The sequence below is a fragment of the Hemicordylus capensis genome, chromosome 1 (genome assembly GCF_027244095.1).
Source record: "Hemicordylus capensis ecotype Gifberg chromosome 1, rHemCap1.1.pri, whole genome shotgun sequence".
Classification (NCBI taxonomy): Eukaryota; Metazoa; Chordata; class Lepidosauria; order Squamata; family Cordylidae; genus Hemicordylus; species Hemicordylus capensis.
In genome coordinates this window covers 212,129,035-212,151,121 of record NC_069657.1, presented here as the reverse complement: position 1 = coordinate 212,151,121, position 22,087 = coordinate 212,129,035, and the positions used below count along the sequence as shown (strand labels likewise).

The following is a 22,087-nucleotide window of genomic DNA, read 5'->3' as shown; positions in this document are numbered from 1 at the left end:
AGGCATGGGGGCCGCCATCTTGTCATCGTCCCCGCCCCATGGCATGTGACAGTGGCTGGCCAATGGGTGCTGGGCTAGAGGGTGTTAAGGTGAGTTGGGAGCAGAGGAACAGCCTTTGCGAGTTTTGTGGCCCTTGGGCTGGGATCTGCTTCTACTCAGAGGCTGGCTTGGGCCCACCACTCAGAGTTTTGCAGCCTGGGTTGGAGTGGGTCTGGCTGGCCTCCTCAGCGGGGTTAAAGCCTTGTGGTTGTGATGATGTCCAGACTTGGTGCTGGGCTGAACCAACAGTCAGACCTTCGCCCTATTGTGGGCAGTCCTCCTTATGAGACACACATGGATGGAACCCAAACACTAGTTAGTAAGTTCCTCGTTGCAGGTTCATTGTACTTGTATTAATAAAGTGGTCCTAGTTTCTCCAATTACACGTGTCTTTATTGGGGCCTGGGTGTGCAAATGCTTGATTAGTTCTCAAGTTCAGCAATATCATTTTGCATTATGTTTTTTTATTTGTTCTACCTATCCAGGGATTTGCTCAAGGAATCAAGAAACATTATTTTTTTTGCCCGTTTTAACCATCTCTGAGAAACTGCCCTTCTAGAGATGATTAACAAACAAAAACCTAGCCATGTAAAAATATTTTGAATGAGACATTGTGTGACTCTGCAACCTTAAACAGATACACCTGAATTTAAAGAGCTACACTGTACTTAAAAAAGAATGAGGAAGATTTCATATGGCAGAAACTAGATAAAGCTAAATATTCCTAGCATAATGGCCTTGGGCAGAAGTAAATCATCCTGACACTTCTCCTTGATAAGGACTGTAAGGCATATTTTGTTCTCAAGCTAAGTATATCCTTAATTCTAAAACAGAATACCTTCCAAAGGGCATTTGAATATAGATCTACATGAAGAATACTACATTAATTCAAAATTCTATGTAAGACACACACACACTTTTGAAAAGGTTAGCAATGCTTCTCTAGTTTGTTTTCTTATGGTTCACGATACATAAGGATAAAAACCCTGAGCTAATTCACTTTTTAGCCCTCTATATCAGAACAGCAACTATTAATAGTACATGATTAATCTAATAAAGAATCGATTAGGGATGTGCATGAAAAACGATTCAGGAACTGAATCACAGCACATCCCTTTAATACGGAGAAGAACAGATCCATACCTGCTCCTCCTCTGTTTGCCACCACTTCTGTAATCCCAGCACTCCCCACACCTATGCTCACTCTCCAGTGGGGCATCTCCCAGCTGCCTATGCAATGCCAGCATGCTCTTGGGCTCCGTGCATGCAGAGTCTTACAGCTTGCTGTTCCTTCCAATGTTTTATGGCATGTCATTTTGGGAATGGGCCATAATGCTTTGTATACAGATTAGATCAGAGAGCAAGGAAGAGAAAGCAGAGGTTGCATTCCTTCCCTCCAAACAAACATAAAGAAGTCAGCAAAGTTCAGACTTACCAACAGCCAGCCTGCTCTCTAACCAGAATAATGATTGGATTCTTCTGAGTGGCTAAAAGAAAAAAAAGACTTCCCCACCCTCTGGAAACTCTTGATTGGCTGTGTGAGAAGTCAATCAGCCTAGTTCTTCTCTGATTGGTTTATAGGGAAGTCCTAGGATTGACCACTATGCAAAAATCAAAGTGAGCATGCTTATTGACTCCTGCCTTATTAATATTATTTTTTAAAAAAAGATCTGGAGCTTTTTATTTGTTCTGTGGCCCACTCTCACAACTCTTAAAGCAGCAGCAGGCTGCAGGCAAGAGTATCAGGAAACAACAGAGGGAGACAATAGCCACACAAAATGGCTGACTGAGAAATTTAAGGTGAGTGCCGCCCACTTTGCCCATAGTTCAGACTGGCTGCACCTGTGGTAGTTACTGCCCCCGGAGCATGGGCTTGTCCCACTACCTCTACTTCTGTTGCAAGTTCCTGTATACTGAGATTCATGGATTTGGATGACATGACTAATACCCAGAATGTTGGGGGGCAATATGCTAAATCATTGTAAACCGCTTAGAGAGCTTCCAGCTATAGAGCGGTATATAAATGTAAGTGCTATTGCTAAGTGCTATCAGCATATCCTGTTCTACTTCTCTGTAATGGTGATTCCGATGTTGGGTTCCCTGAGGAAAGACAGACAGGATATGCCAAGACTGGTGGGCTCAGATGACATGGCTAATCTTGGCATATCAGAACCTACAACAGAAGTAGAGGCTCACACTGGGGTGGGATAGGAATGTTTGCCCCCAAGGTGGTGGCAACCTCAGGGGCTGTTATATCTGAACCCACCCTATATAGCTACATAAAATTGCAGCTAGTAATCCTATACTTGGCAATAGATGCAGCACGTCTTGAACATATACATTACATGTAAAAGAACATACCTCAAAAATTTCAAACCCATAGATGTCCAAAACGCCCATGACTTTCTTCCTTACTTTTGTTTGTGCCTTAAAAAAAGAAAGAAAACACTATTATTCCTTGCAACATTTTTTTAAAAAGTGAAGATTCATTAAAATCACTGAACATTAATACTGTAACAGATATTTTCCTGAATTAAAGAACAGAAAAAGTAACTCATATCAGAATATCTATTATTATCTATAGGTGTACCCTTTATCTGCAGGGGTTCCGTTCCCCCAGGTTTCCGGGGGTAATGGAATTGCAGGTAACGAGGCATTGGGGCAATGGGAATCAGAGGGGGCTAGGTTCCTGCATGGGGGGGAAAGATGGAAAAGGGGCAAAAATAATGGAAATAAAGTGCTGCACCATGCTCTATGGGTCTCCATCTGTCCAGCAATGCCCCCTCAAACCATCAATTTTCCATGAAGAATTGCGGGGAAAAACCATTTCCCCCTCAACAGAAGAGCCACAAAATGGCTCCTTTAAATAAAACGGTGGTGGGAAATCACTTCCAGCCAACTAGGAACCACAAATATGCGGGTATTGACCCTTTCTGTACCTCCGTATGCAGAGGTCAGGTGCCTATTTACACAAAACTGTGAATAGTGGTACTGCATATAGCAAGGTCCACATGTATTGACATCTCTACTGACACAGACATACTGAATATTTATGAACAACTCTGCATTACTATGCTAGAAGCTGATAAACAAACTGTTTTACTGTGCTTATTCTATTCTGATCCAAACATCAGAGAAAATATTACCTTAATGCTCTCGTTGATTCTGGTCACAAGCCAGGAAAATAGTCTACTGTAAAGATTCTTTGCCAGAGCATCCCGAGCATAGTAAGCCTAATAAGAGACATACAAATATTAGAAATATTTGGGACTGTGTTTACTTTCTCCCTCCGGCACAATATAAGGTAGAGACAGTCCATGACTGTGTTCTGTACTGGGTTACAAGTCTAGGCAAGGAGAGGTGTTTTATGAGAACAACATGCAAGGGAATTTCCCAATAAAACATTTTTTGTCATTATGAAGTCATTTTGTGCTATATCAGCAAAAAATAGTCTGTTACAATGTTACAATGGAGCATTGCATTGAATGAACATTTAAACACAAATAAAGCCCAAGTTCTGTGTGCCTTGGAAGACCACAGACCCCTTCAAATACACAACCAGCAGTACAGGAGTCAATTCAGTATAGTGCTGTAGATAATTATGTGTCAACAATGCAAGTACAGGGCCACTCATGTGAGTCTGTCCCAGGCAATCTGTTCTCTGCAGAAGGAGAGTGATGATATGCAGGAGACCCACATAAATTGTCCACAAACACACCTACAGCATGCAAAAGTGGCTCCTATATTGCTGTTACTTGTGTGAAGGGGACATCAGAAAGCTACAGAATGTGTGATATTCAGATATGAATTCTGGAAAGCATTTTCATATAGTTGAGTGTGACCAGAATTAAAGATATAGTACCCCACCTTGGGCTGGAAGTTGGCAAGCTTACCTAGGAACTACCTGAAACAGGTAATTATTTTTTTTTGGGGGGGGGGCTATTTAAAGGCCACATTTAATTTGTTGAGACAACAAGGAAATTCTTAATTCTTACAGAAAGAAAAAGATGCATGCACAATAATAATCTGATATTACCTGGGCCACATTTAGAGTTGTAGACACTTTCTCCTGCTTGGCTTCAACTGTACGGAAGCTAAAGGCTCTTTCTAGAACTGACTGATCAATACCTGTCAGCTCACATATTTCTTTGAGCTCTATGGAAGCAAAGAAACTAGTTTGTTTGTTTTTAAATACTTGGTGCATTAACTCAACAACCCCAGAATAATGTTTGAGCCAACAGATTCATGAGCAAATGACTTAACACACTTCAGGGCTAATATCTCAGGGCTGCGACACACATCACATTCAGAGTGGAGACAGTGCCAAGAATGGCCATTCTGTGGAATCTGATCTTCACCAAACAGTCTCTCCATGGAAACCAATTCTCTCCAAGCCCATATTGTGTGGAGCTTGGCCATAATTGTGTGAGTCTTTACACCTCCTCTGGTGACCATAAGATACATGGAACAGGTGAAGATAACATGCATTAATATTTCAAGCCATATGGAGATGAGTTTCCATAGGGAGACTCTTTCAGCAGTACTCCTATGATGACTAATATATGCTTCAGCCCTAAGTCATAGCTGTCTACTGTGAGTAGAGTTTCCCACTACTCTCAACTTCTGGGGGTGGGGGGCAACCTTCAAACCTATACATACTGATCTCAACAGAATTCTATGCAAGACAGAAACATTAATGTGAAAGACTAACTTTTGGATCAAAGTGCACAAGTAACTCGAAGCCTGTTCCTATGCATGTTTACCCAGAAGTATGCCTTACTAAGCTCAGTGGAGCTTGCTCCTTGGTAAGAGTGAACAGGATTACAGCCTAAGAGTTATGGAATACTGCAAAGTCTCAAAATCTGAGGAGGAAAGCTATACAGTAGTTACTTAAAGTAATCAAATGCTTTACATTTATCATTTTAATAAAATAAATATGTAATTTTGAAAATCATTTTCTAAAAAACAGCACTCAGATACTGTTTTCATCTACCTAGTCAACAAATACATTTAAAACCAAAAATAATTGAATCAATCATCAAAGTGTAGTCAAATCTTAGGAGACAAAAAATGTATTTGTATTACCATTTTTATCTTTGATTTTACTTTCATCTAAACCATTCACTCGTGATTCAGGTTTGAACTCAATGTTTCCCAACTTTAAGACGGCTGCTACAACTTCAAAAACGGATTGTGTTTCATGGTCCATAAATCCCACAATCTGCATGGCATTCTAGAAAAGATAAATCAAGTTTGTTTATTAATTTTTTATTCCACCTTCTTCCAAGGAGCTCAGGGCAGTGTTATGGTGGTTTTCTTTCCTACCCGCTTCACATTTTATTTTATCCTCATAACCACTCTGAAGTAGGTTAGGCTGAAAAATCACCTCAGACCCAAGGGGTTTCCTGAGTAGCTGGAATCGAAACCCACAACTCTCTAGTCAGAGTTTACACTCTATCCACACTGGCTCTCACTACCCGTACTGTAATGCAGGGGTCTTAAACTCAATTTACTGTAACACCAGTACCATTACTTAAATCCAACTAGTGAGTCTTCATGACAGGCTGCTGTGAGGTCATACTAAAACTAAGTTTGCATGGTTTTTATTCAGGTTAAGTTAATTCAATAATGAACACAAAATTGGCTAATTTTGGCCATGGTATTGTCTGTGCGTATCAGTACACGTTGGATGTGGAGTATGCGTTGGAATTCCAGAAGGGCCTTTTTGATCGCTCAGAGCCCTAGCAAGTTGATGCTGTGTTGTTTTTCGTCCACCAACCACCTTCCTTGAGCCAATTTGTGGTGGCAGTGGGGAGCCCCACCCATGCTTGCTTGCGTCCGCGGTGACGATGACCCATGGAGAGTCTAGGAACTCCTTTCCCACTGAGAGGTGTGGGGCTGCCATCCACCAATTCAGGAATTGAAATACTCGCTGTGGCAGAGTCATCTGTCTGTTGGATTTCACAGCAATCTCTGGGTGAAAAGGTAGCAGGAACCATTGTAAGGGCCTTAGATGAAAGCATGCCCACAGGACCAATTCCAAGGTTGCCACCAACAGACCCAGGATACTGGATAGGGAGAGCAATGGCAGCGATTTCCATACCAGAGCCTGTTATACTTCTTCCTCCAGGGTGGCTCTGCACTCTGGTGGTAAGAAGAGCTTATTCCTTTGCATGTCTATCATGACGCCCAGATGTAGCAGTTGGTGAGATGAATAGAACTGGCTTGCTGTTTAGTCTGCTTGTTCTGGGTGGTGAAGGCTGCCCTATTTCCAAACCCCTGTATGGAAGGCCTGGATCTGCTCCAGTAGGGTTGTTGCAACCTGAAACCTTGGTCCCTGCCACCAAAGGAAGAGCAAAAAGGTAGGAAAAAATGCCTCCCCTGTGGGTGCTCCTGCTTCCGCTATGAGGAGGGCATAGCTTTCTTTTTATCTTTTGATTCCACAAGGATTTCTTTTAAAGCTGTACCCCCCAAACATTTTTCCCCATCAAAGGCACGGCAACTAGGTTGTTCTTAGAGGTAGCATCCACTTGCCAATACTTTAAGCACAGGTTTCGGTGGCCCAGCACCAAAGCAGCTCCCGCCCGTGATGCAAATCTAATGGGAGTCAAGGGTGGAGTCAGAAATAAAGGCCTGTGCTTTGTGTAATTTTATCAGCGTTTGCTTCAAACAAACAGGGTCTGAGGTGGGGTCCTGGATTAAATTGTCTAGCCAGATGAGATATGCTCTGGCCACCATAGAGGCAGCTGCTGAAGCCCTCATTGCTAAGGTCGCTGAGTCATGTGATCTTTCCATGGCCCCTTCCATGCACTTGTCAGCAGGGTCTTTAAGGGCGCATTCCCCATCCCGGGATAGGATCAATCCGGAGATCATGGCCACCAACGGTGTATCAGTGGGAGTGTATTTAAAATCTTTCCCCCTTCGTGCTGGAAGTAATACCATTTGTTGGCTACTGCCACCACCTTTCTATTAGAAGTGAAAAATTTCCATTCCCCCTTAGAAGTCTCCACAAAGTGCTTCAGAATTAGGAGTGTCAAAACAAGAGCACCAGGCATGTGGCCTATCAGAAGGTATTTGGTTAAGAGACTGTAGCGCTGGAGTAGACTGGGAAAAACTGGATCCCCCTGAGGGCCCTGGGGCAGAGGGTGTAGTAGTAACAGAAGGCCCAGCATGGGCTAAGTTCACCAATTGTGCACCAGCTCCTGCTGCTGTGCTCCTGGTAGCCATGCTCTGAGTAGCGGTGGAGGTCTTTGTTGTTCCCTGGCCCGATCCTGCACTCCCTGCCGCTGCTGCTATGTGGGAAGCAACACAGCGCTTGCTGGGTGCCGCGCTCTGCAGGCCGCTTGAAGAGGTCAGGCCCAGCTGCCACATGCTTTGCAAGGCTTCGGGGAGCAGGCGAAAGCAGCGGCGCTGTTGTTGAAAAGGGCACTCTGCCCAGGGATCTGAGGGTGGGCAGGGACGAGGTTGGGGCCTGGTCCATTCTCCTGGTCTCCAAAATGCCCGATAGAGCGGGCACAAGCTCCGGAACGCCACCTATCAGCTGCTGAGTGAGGCACACGTGCTGCTCAGAGCTCCCTCCTGAAGGCTCGGCTCTGCAGCCTCAGGCGTGCCGTGCCAGCTGCCTGTAGGGCCTTCGGCTGGCCTAGCTGAGACTTCCCCTTTGGTACCCTTACATGGATCACACGACTGCCATGGTCCATGCAGCTGAGGGGAAGAAAAGGCACGGGGGGAAAAAGCCCAGCAGGACCAAGAGGAGAAGAAGGGAGGGGGATGGGGGGGGAGGGAGAAACGAGAAGCAACGCCAAAAAGGCTTTCTAGATGGATGGATGGATGGATAGATTGATTTAAGGAAAATAAAACAACACAGGCAAGAAGAGATCCAGGAAGAAGGAAGCCTGTAAAGGAAAGGAGGGGAAAGGAAGGATTAGTCAGTGAGAGAGGAGCTGAAAAGAACTGCCTTGGAGCCACGCAGGGCTAAAAGAAGTGAGTGGGGCCATGCTTCTCCAGGTCTTAAAGATTTGACCCAATGTATATAGTCCTGCCTTTAGAGAGCCACGTGGAGAAGCAAAACCCACTCAAGAGATGCACCTGGATTGCAGCAGCAGAGAATGAGCAGCAGCAACAAGATGAACCCCAAACTGGTGAAGTTCAGCTGCCTCCCCAACACAAACACATGTCTGGTTTAGTCTTTTCCATTTTTCTTCATCTGAAGAGACACACTGGAGCAGGGGCAATGAGACAGACCATGAGCAGACAAAGCAGCCAGATACAGAAGCTGCTACAGCATGAACAGCACTGGCGGGCAGAGCACACCCAAAGAGGGGAAGGAGGAAGAGGGGTGCTATCAGGGGGTAAGGCAGGGAGCAGGCAGCACTTTGTGCATTGCTTCAGGCGGTCAACTGCATTGGCCAGCACTGTCAAGGTGCTTCCTAAAGTAAGAATGAATTACATTTAAACAGTATAATTGCCGCACTATGTGTGGGCCTTGTTAACTTTTGCAAAATGTTGTGTGGCCTGGACTGTGGAATGGCGAGGGCTATAGGTGGCCTACAGGCCATGTGCTTGATACCTCTGCTGTAGTGGGACTAGAAATTTTCTCTTTCTGCATTACAGGCAAATGCATTAAGCCAGTAAGTTGCAACAACAGAACATAATAGTTCTTTATTGCCCAGAAGCTAATTTAGGAATAGTGTAAATAAGGCATGTTGCACTTCAAACATAGGTTGATGTGGTCCTGAACTCAGCAGAAACACACCAATACTTACCCTAACTGTCCTGAAGTTTGCAGCATCATCCACTCCATTTACTTTTGCAGAGTCCAAGCTCAAATAGTTGTATTGGCTAAAATCACGCTCCAGTTTAAATTTTTCTAATAAAATGAAAACGTCTTGTTAATAGCAAAGTTTGCTTCTCAGTAGTAGCATTAAGAATGATGGGTATTTAAAACATTTGAGCTGAACGCAGTTCACATAAAGCACCAAAATAAAATTATGGAGATTAAGTTAACTACATATGCAATTCTCTTTGCTAGAAAACTACCACAAGTATTATACTTACTGAGTAGATCTTCTGATGCCCCAGACAATATCTGATAGAAAATGTGAAAATTTCTTTCACCTCTTGGTTGTTTAACAACACGGGACTTCTCTAACAGATCTAAAAGAAAGATACCAAAGAAATTATTTTCCATTCATCTAGTTTGCCTCTCTTTTGCCATTATTTCATTTGTCTCAAAACTGTTCCAGAGGCAAGCAATATTAGGTTAAGAGAGACTGAATGAACAAACCCCAGAGCATGCTCCCAATAATTGAGCATCGTTAGGAGACTGGGAGTGTTACATATGTCCATGAAGTAGGACCATGTCTATACATAAAATCAACGCAGACTCAGTTATAAAATCTGGAACGCTCACCTGTTCTGAGATAGCTTAAAAAAGAATAATCAATTGGTGCACAGGCTCCCATTCAAACATAAGATATTTGAGTCGCCACAAGCAGTAGTTTACTGGAGGGGTGGAGCATACAGATTTCAAAATACATACATACATACATAAAAAGACATAGTGTTTAGGATGTCTTACAGCAATGGCTGTATGAATTTGCTCCTTTATTTCTGATACAAGTGAAATCAAGTGTGCAAAAGTAAATAGCTATTAATGTCTGTATTAAGCATACCTCTGGTATTCTTCCTCTATACACACTAATCTATCAAGTACAGTCTGTGTGGATCCTGCATCAAAGTAAGGATTTAGGCTAGATTTCTTTGAAAACTCCTTTAAGCTTATACATAGCTGGAATGAATATAGGCAATGCACACCTCCCTTTCACAACTATAGTTAGGGCCAGGCAAACCTCCACTGTATTGGTGCCTATGTGTCTCTTAAAGGCAGATTGAGTAGACACTCCCAATGGCCTTAATTACACCACAAAGGTAAGTCATCCCTATCAGACCATGGCTTTGTGTTAAGCACATATCAACATGCAGAACAAGTAGCAGTACAATACGGGTTATTAATATTTTAGCAAGTTACCAGTAGTGTTTTGTCTCTATGCCGCCTGCTGCAATTAGCAAAGTGAACACAAGGACAGGCTGAATGAAAGCACTGTTCTCTGGAATAGCAGACGGCAGCATTAAATTTAAGAGGCAACACTGACCATTTACACCTGCAGATGTGCATGCATAGTTGGATAAAAACACATATAAAACATGGAACATGTATATAGCTCTCCCCAAAAACCTTTAAAAAACCTTAATATTCACTAATAAAAACAGCATACAAACATTTGAACAAACAATGTATTGTGGTATAGGCACTTTACTTTCCAGAGTACACTTACTGGATGTTGATATCATAGTAATCATAGAACTTCAAAGCGGTCAAATACTGCAGTGCAGGAAATTTTCCCCAGCCAGTGCTGAAATATTATTTATTTGAGTAGAAATATTTCCAGCACCTTCTTTCTTTTAAGACAGAAACATCCAGTTCTTCTTTACCAATACATTTTCCCCATTTCCACACCAGTGGCTGACATCCTAACTAATGAAGCATGTGTGTAAGGAGATTCTGTGGGGATGTACTGGCAGCCATGCACAACGCCCCCAGTCCTCCCGCATGTGGGCTGATGAATCATGGGACTAAGACCTCCAAGCACTGCTCATGCAGAGAAGAGAGCTGACCTTGTGGCAGCAAGCATCAATTGTCCCCTTAGCTAAGCAGGGTCTGCCCTGGTCGCATATAAATGGGAGCCACTCCGGGAAGAGCATTTGCATGCTTGCATGCAGAAGGTTCCAAATTCCCCCTCTGGCATTTCCAAGATACGGCTGAGAGAGATTCCTGCCTGCAACTTCAGAGGAGCCACTGCCAGTCTGTGTAGACATACTGCGCTAGATGGACCAATGGCCTGACTCAGTATATGGCAGTTTCCTATGTTCCTATGCTCTGAAAGTGCTCCACAAGACTGGAAACACATTACTGACCCTGGGTTTTTATGACTGCTTCCGAGAGCTTTTGAAAAATAGTTGCTACCCATAATAAAAGGTAATCCTTTTTGAAAAAGACAACACTGTTTAGTACAAGAAGTCAAATACCATGAAAACAGTAAGAGGAGACTTATGGTTCAATTCTAGGCTGTTGATGCATGGCTTTCATCTCACCTGCCCACATAGCCCATTCTCCGGACCTACAACCCTGTGGTATACTATAGACAGGTGGGCCAGGTGAACACCTAATAATTTGGCCTGTTGCTGTTTCAGCTCCAGCTTTATTCTTACTGCTGCCAACATTTTCCCACAAACAGCTGTTATATTTCCCGGGAAGTAGGTGGCTGAAAAATCAGCAGCCAGTACATAAGCAAAAACAATCAGCCACATTTATGTCAAGTCTGTGACAATGAAATAGTACAAAACTCAGAATTTTCAACTACCGACATGGTCCTGCTGACCATTTCCCCCCTGTGCTTTACACCTAGCAAAGTATTATTTATATGAACTTTGTTGAACCCAAAATCATAATAAATAACAATGCAATTTGGGATTTATGCGCTTGGTAAAGTGAAGTAATGACTTTCTGGTAACTTGCGGGCTGTAGCATGTTGTTATTTGTCAGACAGATAAACTGTAAAACCACTGTGAAACACTGATGTGGAACATTCAGTTGTTTACACAAGTGATTAAATGCTTATCGAGTATTGTAAAAAGTAGAGATGGGCAAGCTCCCATCAAAACGATTGAGAATTAGCTCAGTAATTATGAATTATCTCAGTAAGTGTGTCTGATAGTGCTATATGCAAGCATTTATCATATGTCCCTGGGGAAGTGTATTCCCAGCAGCAGCCATGATGGTTATGAAATTCAACCCCACCTTTCAAATCAAACACACCCAGTGATAAGAAAGGGTTTTAGAACTTGATGGGGACAATCACGTCATACTGTACTGCACGTTAACACAAGAGTAAGGGCTTAATAGTCAAGAAAATTGGCACATGCACACAGACATGGGAGGGGCCAATTGCAAGTGTCCTTTCAGCAATGGATTGCCACCTCTGTGATCAGTGGGAAACCCCCATGTGATTGGCCCCGTGCACACAATTGCAATATGCACTCATTTTCTACAGTCACGTGCGAGCTGTTGCACCATAAGGCAGTGGCTCCTACAAGACTATGGATATGTGGGAAAGGTGCTTGAGTGACTGAACACATAATGGCTTTTATTTCAATTTAGTCTTGTATTTTTGTGATTCAGAAATGCTAGGTCCACTTTTCCACTCTGACTTTGGCTGCATTCTCACAATCACAGAAATCCTGGTTAAATAATTAAATTAACTAGGATTGTTGAGCTCCGCAGAGCAGGTTGCGAGAACACCAATTTCCTGGCAATTCTGGTCAAACTGCTGTGATTAAACCACACTGGTTTAACCATGTGGTTTGACCGGCATTGCCCAGGAAAATCGACATTCTCGCAAACAAAACAGATTAGTGGGGCTTAAGACTCCTGGTTCATTCTTTAGCCAGGATAGCTGTGATTGTGACAACACAGCCTCTAATTATTATTCTATAAAAATCTATGTAAGGTTAAGAGGAACTTCAACAGGCATTAATCACAACAATTCAGGGCATGTGTCCATTTGTCCTGGGAGATCTGAAGGAGCACATCACACAGCACTGGACAGAACTGACAAGGAATCTGTGCTATTACAGCTCTGTACTAACTTCACCCGAAGCACCTGGAAGGCTATCCTTCAGTCCCCATATACCCATGTGCTCTTCACACCACATCAGTTATACTGTACAGTTATGGCAGCGTTACACTTTTGGGTTCTCCCTCCCTCCATGCTCAAAGCTGGAGACCACAGCTATTTTTTGCTTCTGTAGAGCACTCCATTGCCATGGCTGCGTTTTTAATGGTGCTGTAAACAGAAATGAGTTGGGAACAGTACCTGAGGTTTCCACATATACATCACAATACAACCACAGGGATTACTGCAAACCTTCTGAGCAACCATCGCTACTGGGCAAAATGCCTGTTTACCCAAGGGCCTGACATAAGTAAGCTGCCTTGTGCCTAGTAATGTACTCAGACTTTACTTTCTAGCCTTCTACATACTTAAAGGAACTGCATGGCAAGGAATTCTGCAGCATGTCTCTCTTTTTTCGTCAGACACTCATGGTTTGCTTGAATGGCATTAAGACCAACACAAATATACTTCAGCATTTACAGAAAGGACAAACTGGTTAAAAAAAACCATACTGGACACAAGCCTGGCTGCAATTACTCACATGCCTCCAGAGGTTTTAACACAGTTTCCTGAACATGTTCAATTGGTTGCATTAAAAGTACCCGTCTCTCTCACATTCTCTTCAGAGCAGTTTTTTTTTTCTTTTAAAAGGAGGGAAGTTAAAGCAATTAATTTTCATATATGAATGTTCACAGCACTGCCCTTACAGAAATTTTCCAGAAAGTAGTTAGAGGCAGGAAACCAGATATTAACTCTAACAAGCAGCCCCTATTCTCAATCTCGTCTGAAAGAGAAGTTGGGTTTTGGAGAGCCCAGGCCTGAGGGACCGAGAAAATTGGGTAAGCAATTGTCAAGGTTTCAATTATCCTAACATCTTATCGTATCAACTGTGTTGCCAAAGTTAAGCAACAATGCTTATTATATTGATGCACATGCATGCAAATATTTCAAAACAATGCTATATAAAAAGATTCACAACTAGAATAAAAATATGTTATGTTAGAAAAACTACCTGCACTTACCAAGGGGGCAATTCCACAGCAGAGTTCCTTGCCAGAACTGGCACAAAAACCTCATTGTGTGATATACAGATATGCAAGCAGGTTGCTAAACAGTTGTGTGCATTTGGAAACTGCCAAGTACCCTGAAGGATCTTAAATTATTGATGCTGGCGCAAAGATAAATCTATTCAAAAGAGGTCACTATTGATAAATAGTTTATAAGCTAAAGACAAAAGCAAACTGTTATTTTGTCACTTTACTCCTACATTCATCCAGTGGAAGACTTAAACCCTGACACCACTTTGGCATTGAGGGTAATTTAAGTTTCCTGGATCCCCGTCTAGTAATAATTGCAGCCTGCTAAACAATTAATGATTTGAGAAACACTTGTGTTACTTAAATCGAAGTGGCTACAAGAATAAACCACATATTTATTCATTTTAAATCAAGGCTGCTTCTCTTTTAAAAATTTTCAGAGAATGGCATGCAATCGTCAAAAATTAAGACAACATATACAAAACAAAAGCAGCAGCCAATTTAAGCAGCACTGCATTTAAGCTTTATTTTTAAAATGCCTTACCACTTGACAGGACAGTACAGACAACCAAACCAAACCACTCCAGGGTGAAAAAGCTCAAGCCAAGGCCATTTGGTGGTCTGCACAGGCCATAGTATTTGTGTACCAAATTAGCCAGAACACTGAAAGCAACGTTCAACATTAATCAACACTATACACATACACTCTAACTAGATGGCTTGAAATTTAGTAAGCTGTGCCACACAAAACGCATTTCCTGCTGTTTTGATCATACAAAACAGCTTTAACTTTCCATTCCTTCAGTTGCATTACAAATTGAATTCACATTTGGGAAAGGAATGAGTATACATCACAAGCAAGAAATAAATGTCACCAGCATAATATACTCTGAATGATCCAGAAAAAGTTATTTTCAGTCACTTCCTTTTCTTCCATTGCACAGTAGGGACCATCCTGGCAAACCAATCTTCAATTCTTTTGTGGCAAACAACTGAGTTGAAAGTTAAATATAAACCTGCAGCCTGACAAACCACACATTTCCTTCCAAGACAGTGTGTCATCCTAAAGGGCTATGAGGGGTGGGGGGGAACTTAGCACAAGGCAACTCTGCCTGGACTAGGAGTACTGACTCACTCTAACCTTCTGCAGAACTGCAGCAGACTCAGAATGGTATTGGAGCGGAGTATTATTAAGTAGGGTTGTTATTCCTTCAGAATAAGACACATGGAACCAATAAAATAATGATCTTTTAAGCGAACAAACCGTTTAAATGCCTTGCAGGCTTTTTGGATCCACATTATTAAAAAGTGAAATGAAGGATGTAATATGTAACATCTCATATTTTTTAACAATATATTAAAAGGTAAAGTGTGCCATCAAGTCGATTTCAACTTCTGGCACCCACAGAGCTTTGTGGTTTTCTTTGGTAGAATACAGGAGCGGTTTACCATTGCCTCCTCACATGCAGTATGAGATAATGTGCAGTATGACCTTCCTATATTGCTGCTGCCCGGTATAGTACCAGTGGGGATTCGAACCGGCAACCTTCTGCTTGTTAGCCAAGCATTTCCCCACTGCGCCACTGAAGGTGACTCAGCCATGTTACAGCTTACAATATTGGGAGAGTTAATGAGTTGGGAGAGAGATTTACAAAGCTCCAAGGGGACACTCTTCTAGGTTATGACCATTCAAAACCTCAGTGGAAGAGCTTGGGTGGGATCTAAAGGCTTGTACAGGGAACTTGTGTGCATGCACAAGAGGCCTTCATTCAGTGTAGGAAAGTAACTCAAGAATCATCCTTGTCGGTTTTCTTATCCTCAGCTTAGAAACTCACCTTGTCATACTTTAGGGAACGAAAAAAAAAATTTTTTTTTACTGCTTTGTGCAGCAAGAAGGAAAGAAGAATCACCTCACATTCCATAGTGGCAAATCAAAGAAAAACATCTGAGGGGCACCTGGTTCAACATACCCTGAATTCTCTCGCATCTCTCTCTATGAGGAGCACATCCTGCATTAGGCAAACCTTTGTCTGCAATCCAGATAATGTGCGAATTAAATAAGTTGAGAATTAGCTGCACCTAGAAGGAATGGGATTAAAATCTGTTTCCATCGACAATGGATTCAAATGTGGACATGATCTCTCAAAAGGCAGGACACTTGGCTGTGTGTGTGTGCTTCTCCCCCTTCCATCAGTTACAGAAGAGCTAAGAGTTGGCAGTGCTCCTAGGTCTCCAGAGCAAAGCATGGACAATCACACATACTATGAAAGGGACACCAGCACATAAACAGGCCCAGGGGATCACACCAGAAACTCTTTTAAAAAAAAATTCAGGAGAAGATCAGTGGCGTAGTGCTGGAGGAACTGGCAGGGACACAAAGCCATTTGCTTTCTAGATGGAAATAATATGCTACTCCTGCTATTCCAACAGTTTGTTACATAAATGAATATTGGACTACAATTGATTTTTATTACCATCCTTCCAGTCTTCTGTTATAAGGAGTACTCCCCACCCTTTGTGGGTGACAATCCAGACTGCTCCTCTGCGTGAATAACCACATGAGGTTCAAATTCTGCAGGATTAGAAAATCATTCTTGACTTCTTGTAACAGAACCCCTAAAATTATTGCATCTATCCAAGTGTGGGGTGTGTGTGAGGGTGACCACTGGGGTGGGTGTAGCTGTTGGTTGGCTGTGGCTATGGGCAGGGCTCAGGAAATCCAGTAGTCTACTAGTCTGTGGTGAGTGAAAATGATGCCTGACAAGTGAAAAAAAATCTTTACAACTAATGTACCAATATAGCTCAGGGAACCATCTGATGAATAAAATATTTTGTCTGGCTGGTGAACTGAGCCAACATTTCTTGACCTGTGGCTATGGAGGCTGTCATGGAGAGAGCCTGCACTTCTGAATTTGCAACAACACTACTGGATAAGATTCACTTATTTATAGGCTAACAGATTCAGCAACAATAGTTCTGTACTTAGTTCTGACTACAGGAAACCAATATAAGCCAATTTAATCCAACAACAAACCATAAGATAACAATCAATACCTACACACAGGGCCATCCTTAGGGTGGGGCGACCGGGGCATTTGCCCCAAGCCCTGCAGTGGGAAAGGCCACGTGGCAGGCGGGCCACAGCACACACTGGCCGAGGTTCCGAGTGCACGAGTCATGCCCACAGCCTGCTACCACCAGCCCGCTGCCACCAGCACAATCTCTCTCCTGCGGTGATGGGGCAGGGGAGAGTATAGCCCATGACGCGCCCAACCCCCATCTGCCTCCCTCTGCAGAGGCTGGGTGAAGAATGGCTTCCGGCTTCCCTGCAGGGTGGGAGGGAGCAAGTGAACACGCAATCTGCTCGCTCACACATCACATGCTTGATTGCACAAGGGCAGAGGGGGAGCAGAGGCTGCTGCAAAGCGAGGGAGCAAGCAGCAGCAAGGCTCCACACCACAGAAGCAGCAAGCAAGGCCGAGGCTCCTCCATAGCAGAGCAGCACTCTCTGTCTGTCTCCCTCCTTCCTTCCTCCTGCTGGTCTGCCTGGCTCGGATGGTCTGCGGCAGGCGGTGTGGCACTAGCAAGTGGCTGGCCTGGATGGTGAAGGTGATAGAAAACAAGTGAGTGAGGAGGGGAGGGGAAATGGCCAAGCTGGAGGAACATGTCTGTGCCGGGCAGCAGGACAGAAGCATCTCATACCAGCTCTGGGGTTTGTGGGGTGCTACATATAAGCTTTAGGGGGCCTGAAAGGACTAAGATGCGGGGGTAGAGGCTCCGTGAGACTGGGAGGGTAAAGGCTGCAAAAGATCTTGGAAGTGGGGGTAGTTAAAGGCTGCACAGGATTTTGGAAAGGGACATTTTTCTAGGCACCTTCCTTGGAGAAAGAGTGGGATATAAATGTAAAAACAAAGTATATACTTGTTTTTAATGCTTCCTTTCTTGTGCGTTCAGTTGCTGTTTGTGCCCCCAAGAACCCATGTGTTAAATACTGTGTGTGTCTTTCACCCTCCCTCCTCCCGCTCCTCCTGAAGTCAGTGGCGGCCGCAGCACCTGGTGGGTGCTCCAGGCTTTCCTTTTAGCAGCAGCCCAGCGCACCCATCGCCACTCACCAGCATGCATCACCCGCCTCCGGCCCCAGAGAAGAACAGCCACCATACCATTCCTTTCATAGTTCTCATCCTGCTCTGCCACTGCTTAGCGGTGGCTTTGAAAGTTGTTGTTTTTTTTAAAAAAGGTGAAAAAGCAGGAGAGATTGCGTCCTGAATGGGAAGCACTTTGGAAAATGAGGGACATGGAAAATGGAAAATGAGGGACATCCCGCTTAATGCGGGACTGCTGGCATCCCTAGTGGTGCTGTTAAGTTGCCGTATACTTTCAGGGGTGAGGCAAAAGGGAGAGATTGAAGAAGGGCTAGGGGGAAGGGAAAGAGCAGGGTTAGGAGCCAGTGTGGTGTAGTGGTTAGAGTGTTGACCTAGGACTGGAGAAACCTGAATTCAATCCCCATTCAGCAATGAAACTCACTGGGTGATTCTGGGCCAGTCATGTATCTCTCAGCCTAACCTACCTCACAGGGTGGCTGTGAAGATAAACATAAGTAACCATGTAATGGGTTCCTTGGAGGAAGAGCGGGATAGAAATGTAGGATAAACAATATTGTGTCAGAAACAGATTGGCTATTTTCTTCCTTTAAAACGGAGGAGCAGAGGGCATTCTGTGAATAATTTGGATGGATGGTGGTATGGTGCTTTCCAACTTGAATTTTGGAATTCAAAGTTTGGAATGCAAATGTGTTAAACTGTGTATATTTGTGACTTGGTTTTACATAAAATGTTTATTATTTATTTATTAGAAGTGTTAACCCGCATCCTTTTAGGACAGCCCTGCCTCTACATATCGTAGTAGATTTTTAAAAAAATAAATCATGGGAATTACCATAACACATTGAACAACATCTTAGTGTATTGTTTTTGTATTTCATACATTTACATGAAGTCAGAATCAAAGAGACTTTGGTTAATTACAGAAGGAAAAGAAATAGTGAAGCCGCTTTAACAGTTTTGTTTGTGTCTGAGCATTCCTGGAGAAAGGTACAGATCTAGTATTTAATTACAGTGTTACACTATCATTTGGATTGTAAATATAACCTTATTGATTAGAAGCTGCTTTTCTAAATAGCCATTACTATACATAGTTTCATAGTTATTGTCTAGTCTATCATTATGGCACTAAAAGGTAGGACACAATCCAGAGATCCTGCCAAGATTAACATTTAGTCCCTCCTTGCAACTGAACTGCTTGGAAAGGAGAAAGCATAAGTTTGTATAGCACTGTCTTGACTTATCCGTACTGAAGAGGTCTGGTGCATGGATGGGAGAAAAACATAATCTGAAGTTCCTTCAAGACTTTTATTTCACACACAAAAATTGTAATTCTAAAATATTAATTTTATTAGTTTAACTTCTTAAACCTGTAAGATTTCTCAAGTGATGTTCCATCCAGCCACAGACCAGACTCCTGCCTAGCTTTAACACAATTGCTGCACTGCTGTTTAATCCGCCTTCAGATCAGATCAGAGAGGAGAGCTGGTCTTAGAGAGGAGAGCTGGTCTTGTGGAAGCAAGCATGACTTGTCCCCTTAGCTAAGCAGGGTCTGCCCTGGTTGCATATGAATGGGAGACTTGATGTGTGAGCACTGTAAGATATTCCCCTCAGGGGATGGAGCCGCTCCAGGAAGAGCAGAAGGTTCCAAGTTCCCTCCCTGGCTCCTCCAAGATAGGGCTGAGAGAGGTTCCTGCCTGCAACCTTGGAGAAGCCGCTGTCAGTCTGTGAAGACAATACTGAACTAGATAGACCAATGGTCTGACTCAGTATATGGCAGTTTCCTATGTTCCTAAGTATGCATACAGTTTCACATGTGGTTTTCGGAGAGGAGAGCTGGTCTTGTAGTAGCAAGCATGACTTGTCCCCATAGCTAAGCAGGGTCTGCCCTGGTTGCATCTGAATGGGAGACTTGATGTGTGAGCAATACAAGATATTCCCCTCAGGGGATGAAGCCGTTCTGGGAAGAGCAGAAGGTTTCAAGTTCCCTCCCCGGCTTCTCCAAGATAGGGCTGAGAGAGATTCCTGCCTGCAACCTTGGAGAAGCCGCTCCCAGTCTGTGAAGACAATACTGAGCTAGATAGAACAATGGTCTGACTCAGTATATGGCAGTTTCCTATGTTCCTATCATGCTCTGTCACTTGAAACTACTTAAATGCTAATAACTAAACACTTTTAAAAATGGATGTGCAACTGCAAGTGCTCAATATATCAAACTGTACAGTTACATGCACCTAGTACATTACCACTCACTGGGCAAGTCAGAGACATGGCTTGAAGGCTGGCTGGCCCCTTGCTTCTCCTACAACCTCACAGTGAATAGTACAACTGATCGACCAGACACAATTCTATGCTTAGCATTCATTAATCAGCCTTTAGCCAGTAATAGCAACACTGACTGCACCGGGATGTATAGGCAAGTGGGATTTTATTAACACTAGCTGACTGGGATTAAAGTTAGACAATTAGCAGCGTAATTAATGCATGATAGAACACAGTGGCTGACATCCAAACTAACACTTGGCGCATTGAAAAACATTTGGCGTGTGCAACAGATGGAGGGCAATTTGCGTATTTCTCGCCCTCCACAGCCCACTGTGCCTCCTGAAAATGTGATCCTCAGCAACCACTTATTCTTGGCAAGCACAGTGGGCTGCAGAAGACTTTTTCCACTGAAGATCTGACTAAAGAGATTTTTCAATTAAAGAAACCTTAGCTGACTGTTGTGGTGACTGCATAACTGAGCAGAATTTCTTTAAGCAGATGATACCTTTAGTTAAACAAAAAAACCTATGAAGTCTTCCCACCCTCCTCTGTTGGTACCTTTCTTCGCATCCTCTTAGAGCACACATTGCCTCCTGACAAAGAGAGGAGCAGAAATGCATCTTTTAAGAAGTTGGCATCTGTGGGGTTTTTAATGCATTTGCATTGGGGAAAAATACAATAAAAAATTAAGTCTACTGCCTTAATTGGGACACTTTTTTCAGCTGCTCACTCTAACCAATTAATTGACTAAATATTTGAAACGATTGTTCAAATATGCTATTTTAAACCAGAATGCATTAAAAAGAGAATTCCACTTGCTTGTTTTCAACTTTAATGTATTTTAAAAGGCAGCCTCGAAGGAAGTGACATTTTCAGATGAAAGCGTTTTAATTTTATCTATTTGCCTGCAGGCTAGTGTGGCAGGAGATGGGGTGACAGCAGGAAGGAAGAGGTTATTCCACTAAGGAACATAAAAGGAAGAAGATTTGCTGTTGAATGAATCTTAGTCTAAGAACAACATGTTATTAAGATCTATGCTTGGCCAGGCCATCTAATGGCACAGTGGAGAAATGGCTGATTATCATGCCAGAGATTGCTGGTTCGAATCCCCGCTGGTGTGTGTCCCAGACTATGGGAAACACCTATATCGGGCAGTAGCGATATAAGAAGATGCTGAAAGGTATTATCTCATACTGCGTGGGAGATGGCAATGGTAAAACCCTCCTGTATTCTACCAAAGACAACCACAGGGCTCTGTGGCCGCAAGGAGTCAACACCAACTCAACGGCACACTTTACTTTTACATGCTGGCCACATAAGCTCAGGACAGGAGAGGGTTCTGAAATCAATTCTTTCTCAGTTCCACAAAATGGAAAATTATTGTTCGCTTTTAAGGACACAGCTTAAGTTAAGAAGAGTTGCAATTTGAATAAGCAGCAAACTTTGGAGACTTGTACTAATACACATGTTCTTCAAATAGAATTGGCTAGAGCAATCTGCAAAACTACAAGTGCACAATGTATTGTGAGTTAAGTACTCTACCATGGAACTCTGTTAAATGAAAATGATCTATTATATTAATTCACCTGGGTGTGCCTTGGAATGTGCGTCCCAGAGCCCAGCTGATTGGCTGGGTGGTGGACACAACTGATTGGCTGAGGCACACCCAGGAGGAGTGGTTGCCGCCGCTGCAGCCCAGCCATAGAGACCAGAGATGGTGGGCCCGGCCCGGCCACGGAGGCAAGGCCCAGGAAGAGGGGAAGAAATGGGGGGGGGGCAGAAGTGGCAGTGGGGAGGAGAGGTGGCTGGGCCTGGAAGCAGAGACTGGGGCAGAAGTGGGGGGAGAGATAACCACCGGCCCCAAAGAGCGCACAGATGCTTTGTGCGGGGTTGACTAGTTGGTTATAATGCA

General features: G+C 43.3%; 1 protein-coding gene across 11 annotated transcripts in view; it reads right to left on the bottom strand.

Annotated features, from left to right (window-relative positions):
• The window catches only part of MYO1B (myosin IB), a 170,127-nt gene that overhangs the window by 45,691 nt on the left and 102,349 nt on the right, over positions 1 to 22,087 (bottom strand). For 10 of the 11 annotated variants that reach the window (XM_053273726.1, XM_053273756.1, XM_053273763.1 and 7 more), the window contains 6 exons: positions 9,097 to 9,195; positions 8,805 to 8,908; positions 5,125 to 5,272; positions 4,076 to 4,194; positions 3,186 to 3,272; positions 2,401 to 2,466 (listed from right to left, as the gene is read on the bottom strand). In XM_053273726.1, the coding sequence (XP_053129701.1) occupies positions 2,401 to 2,466; positions 3,186 to 3,272; positions 4,076 to 4,194; positions 5,125 to 5,272; positions 8,805 to 8,908; positions 9,097 to 9,195 (623 nt within the window). Of the gene's footprint in view, positions 1 to 2,400; positions 2,467 to 3,185; positions 3,273 to 4,075; positions 4,195 to 5,124; positions 5,273 to 8,804; positions 8,909 to 9,096; positions 9,196 to 13,795; positions 14,065 to 22,087 lie in introns of those variants that run through there. The other variant, XM_053273818.1, reaches the window with a different exon arrangement.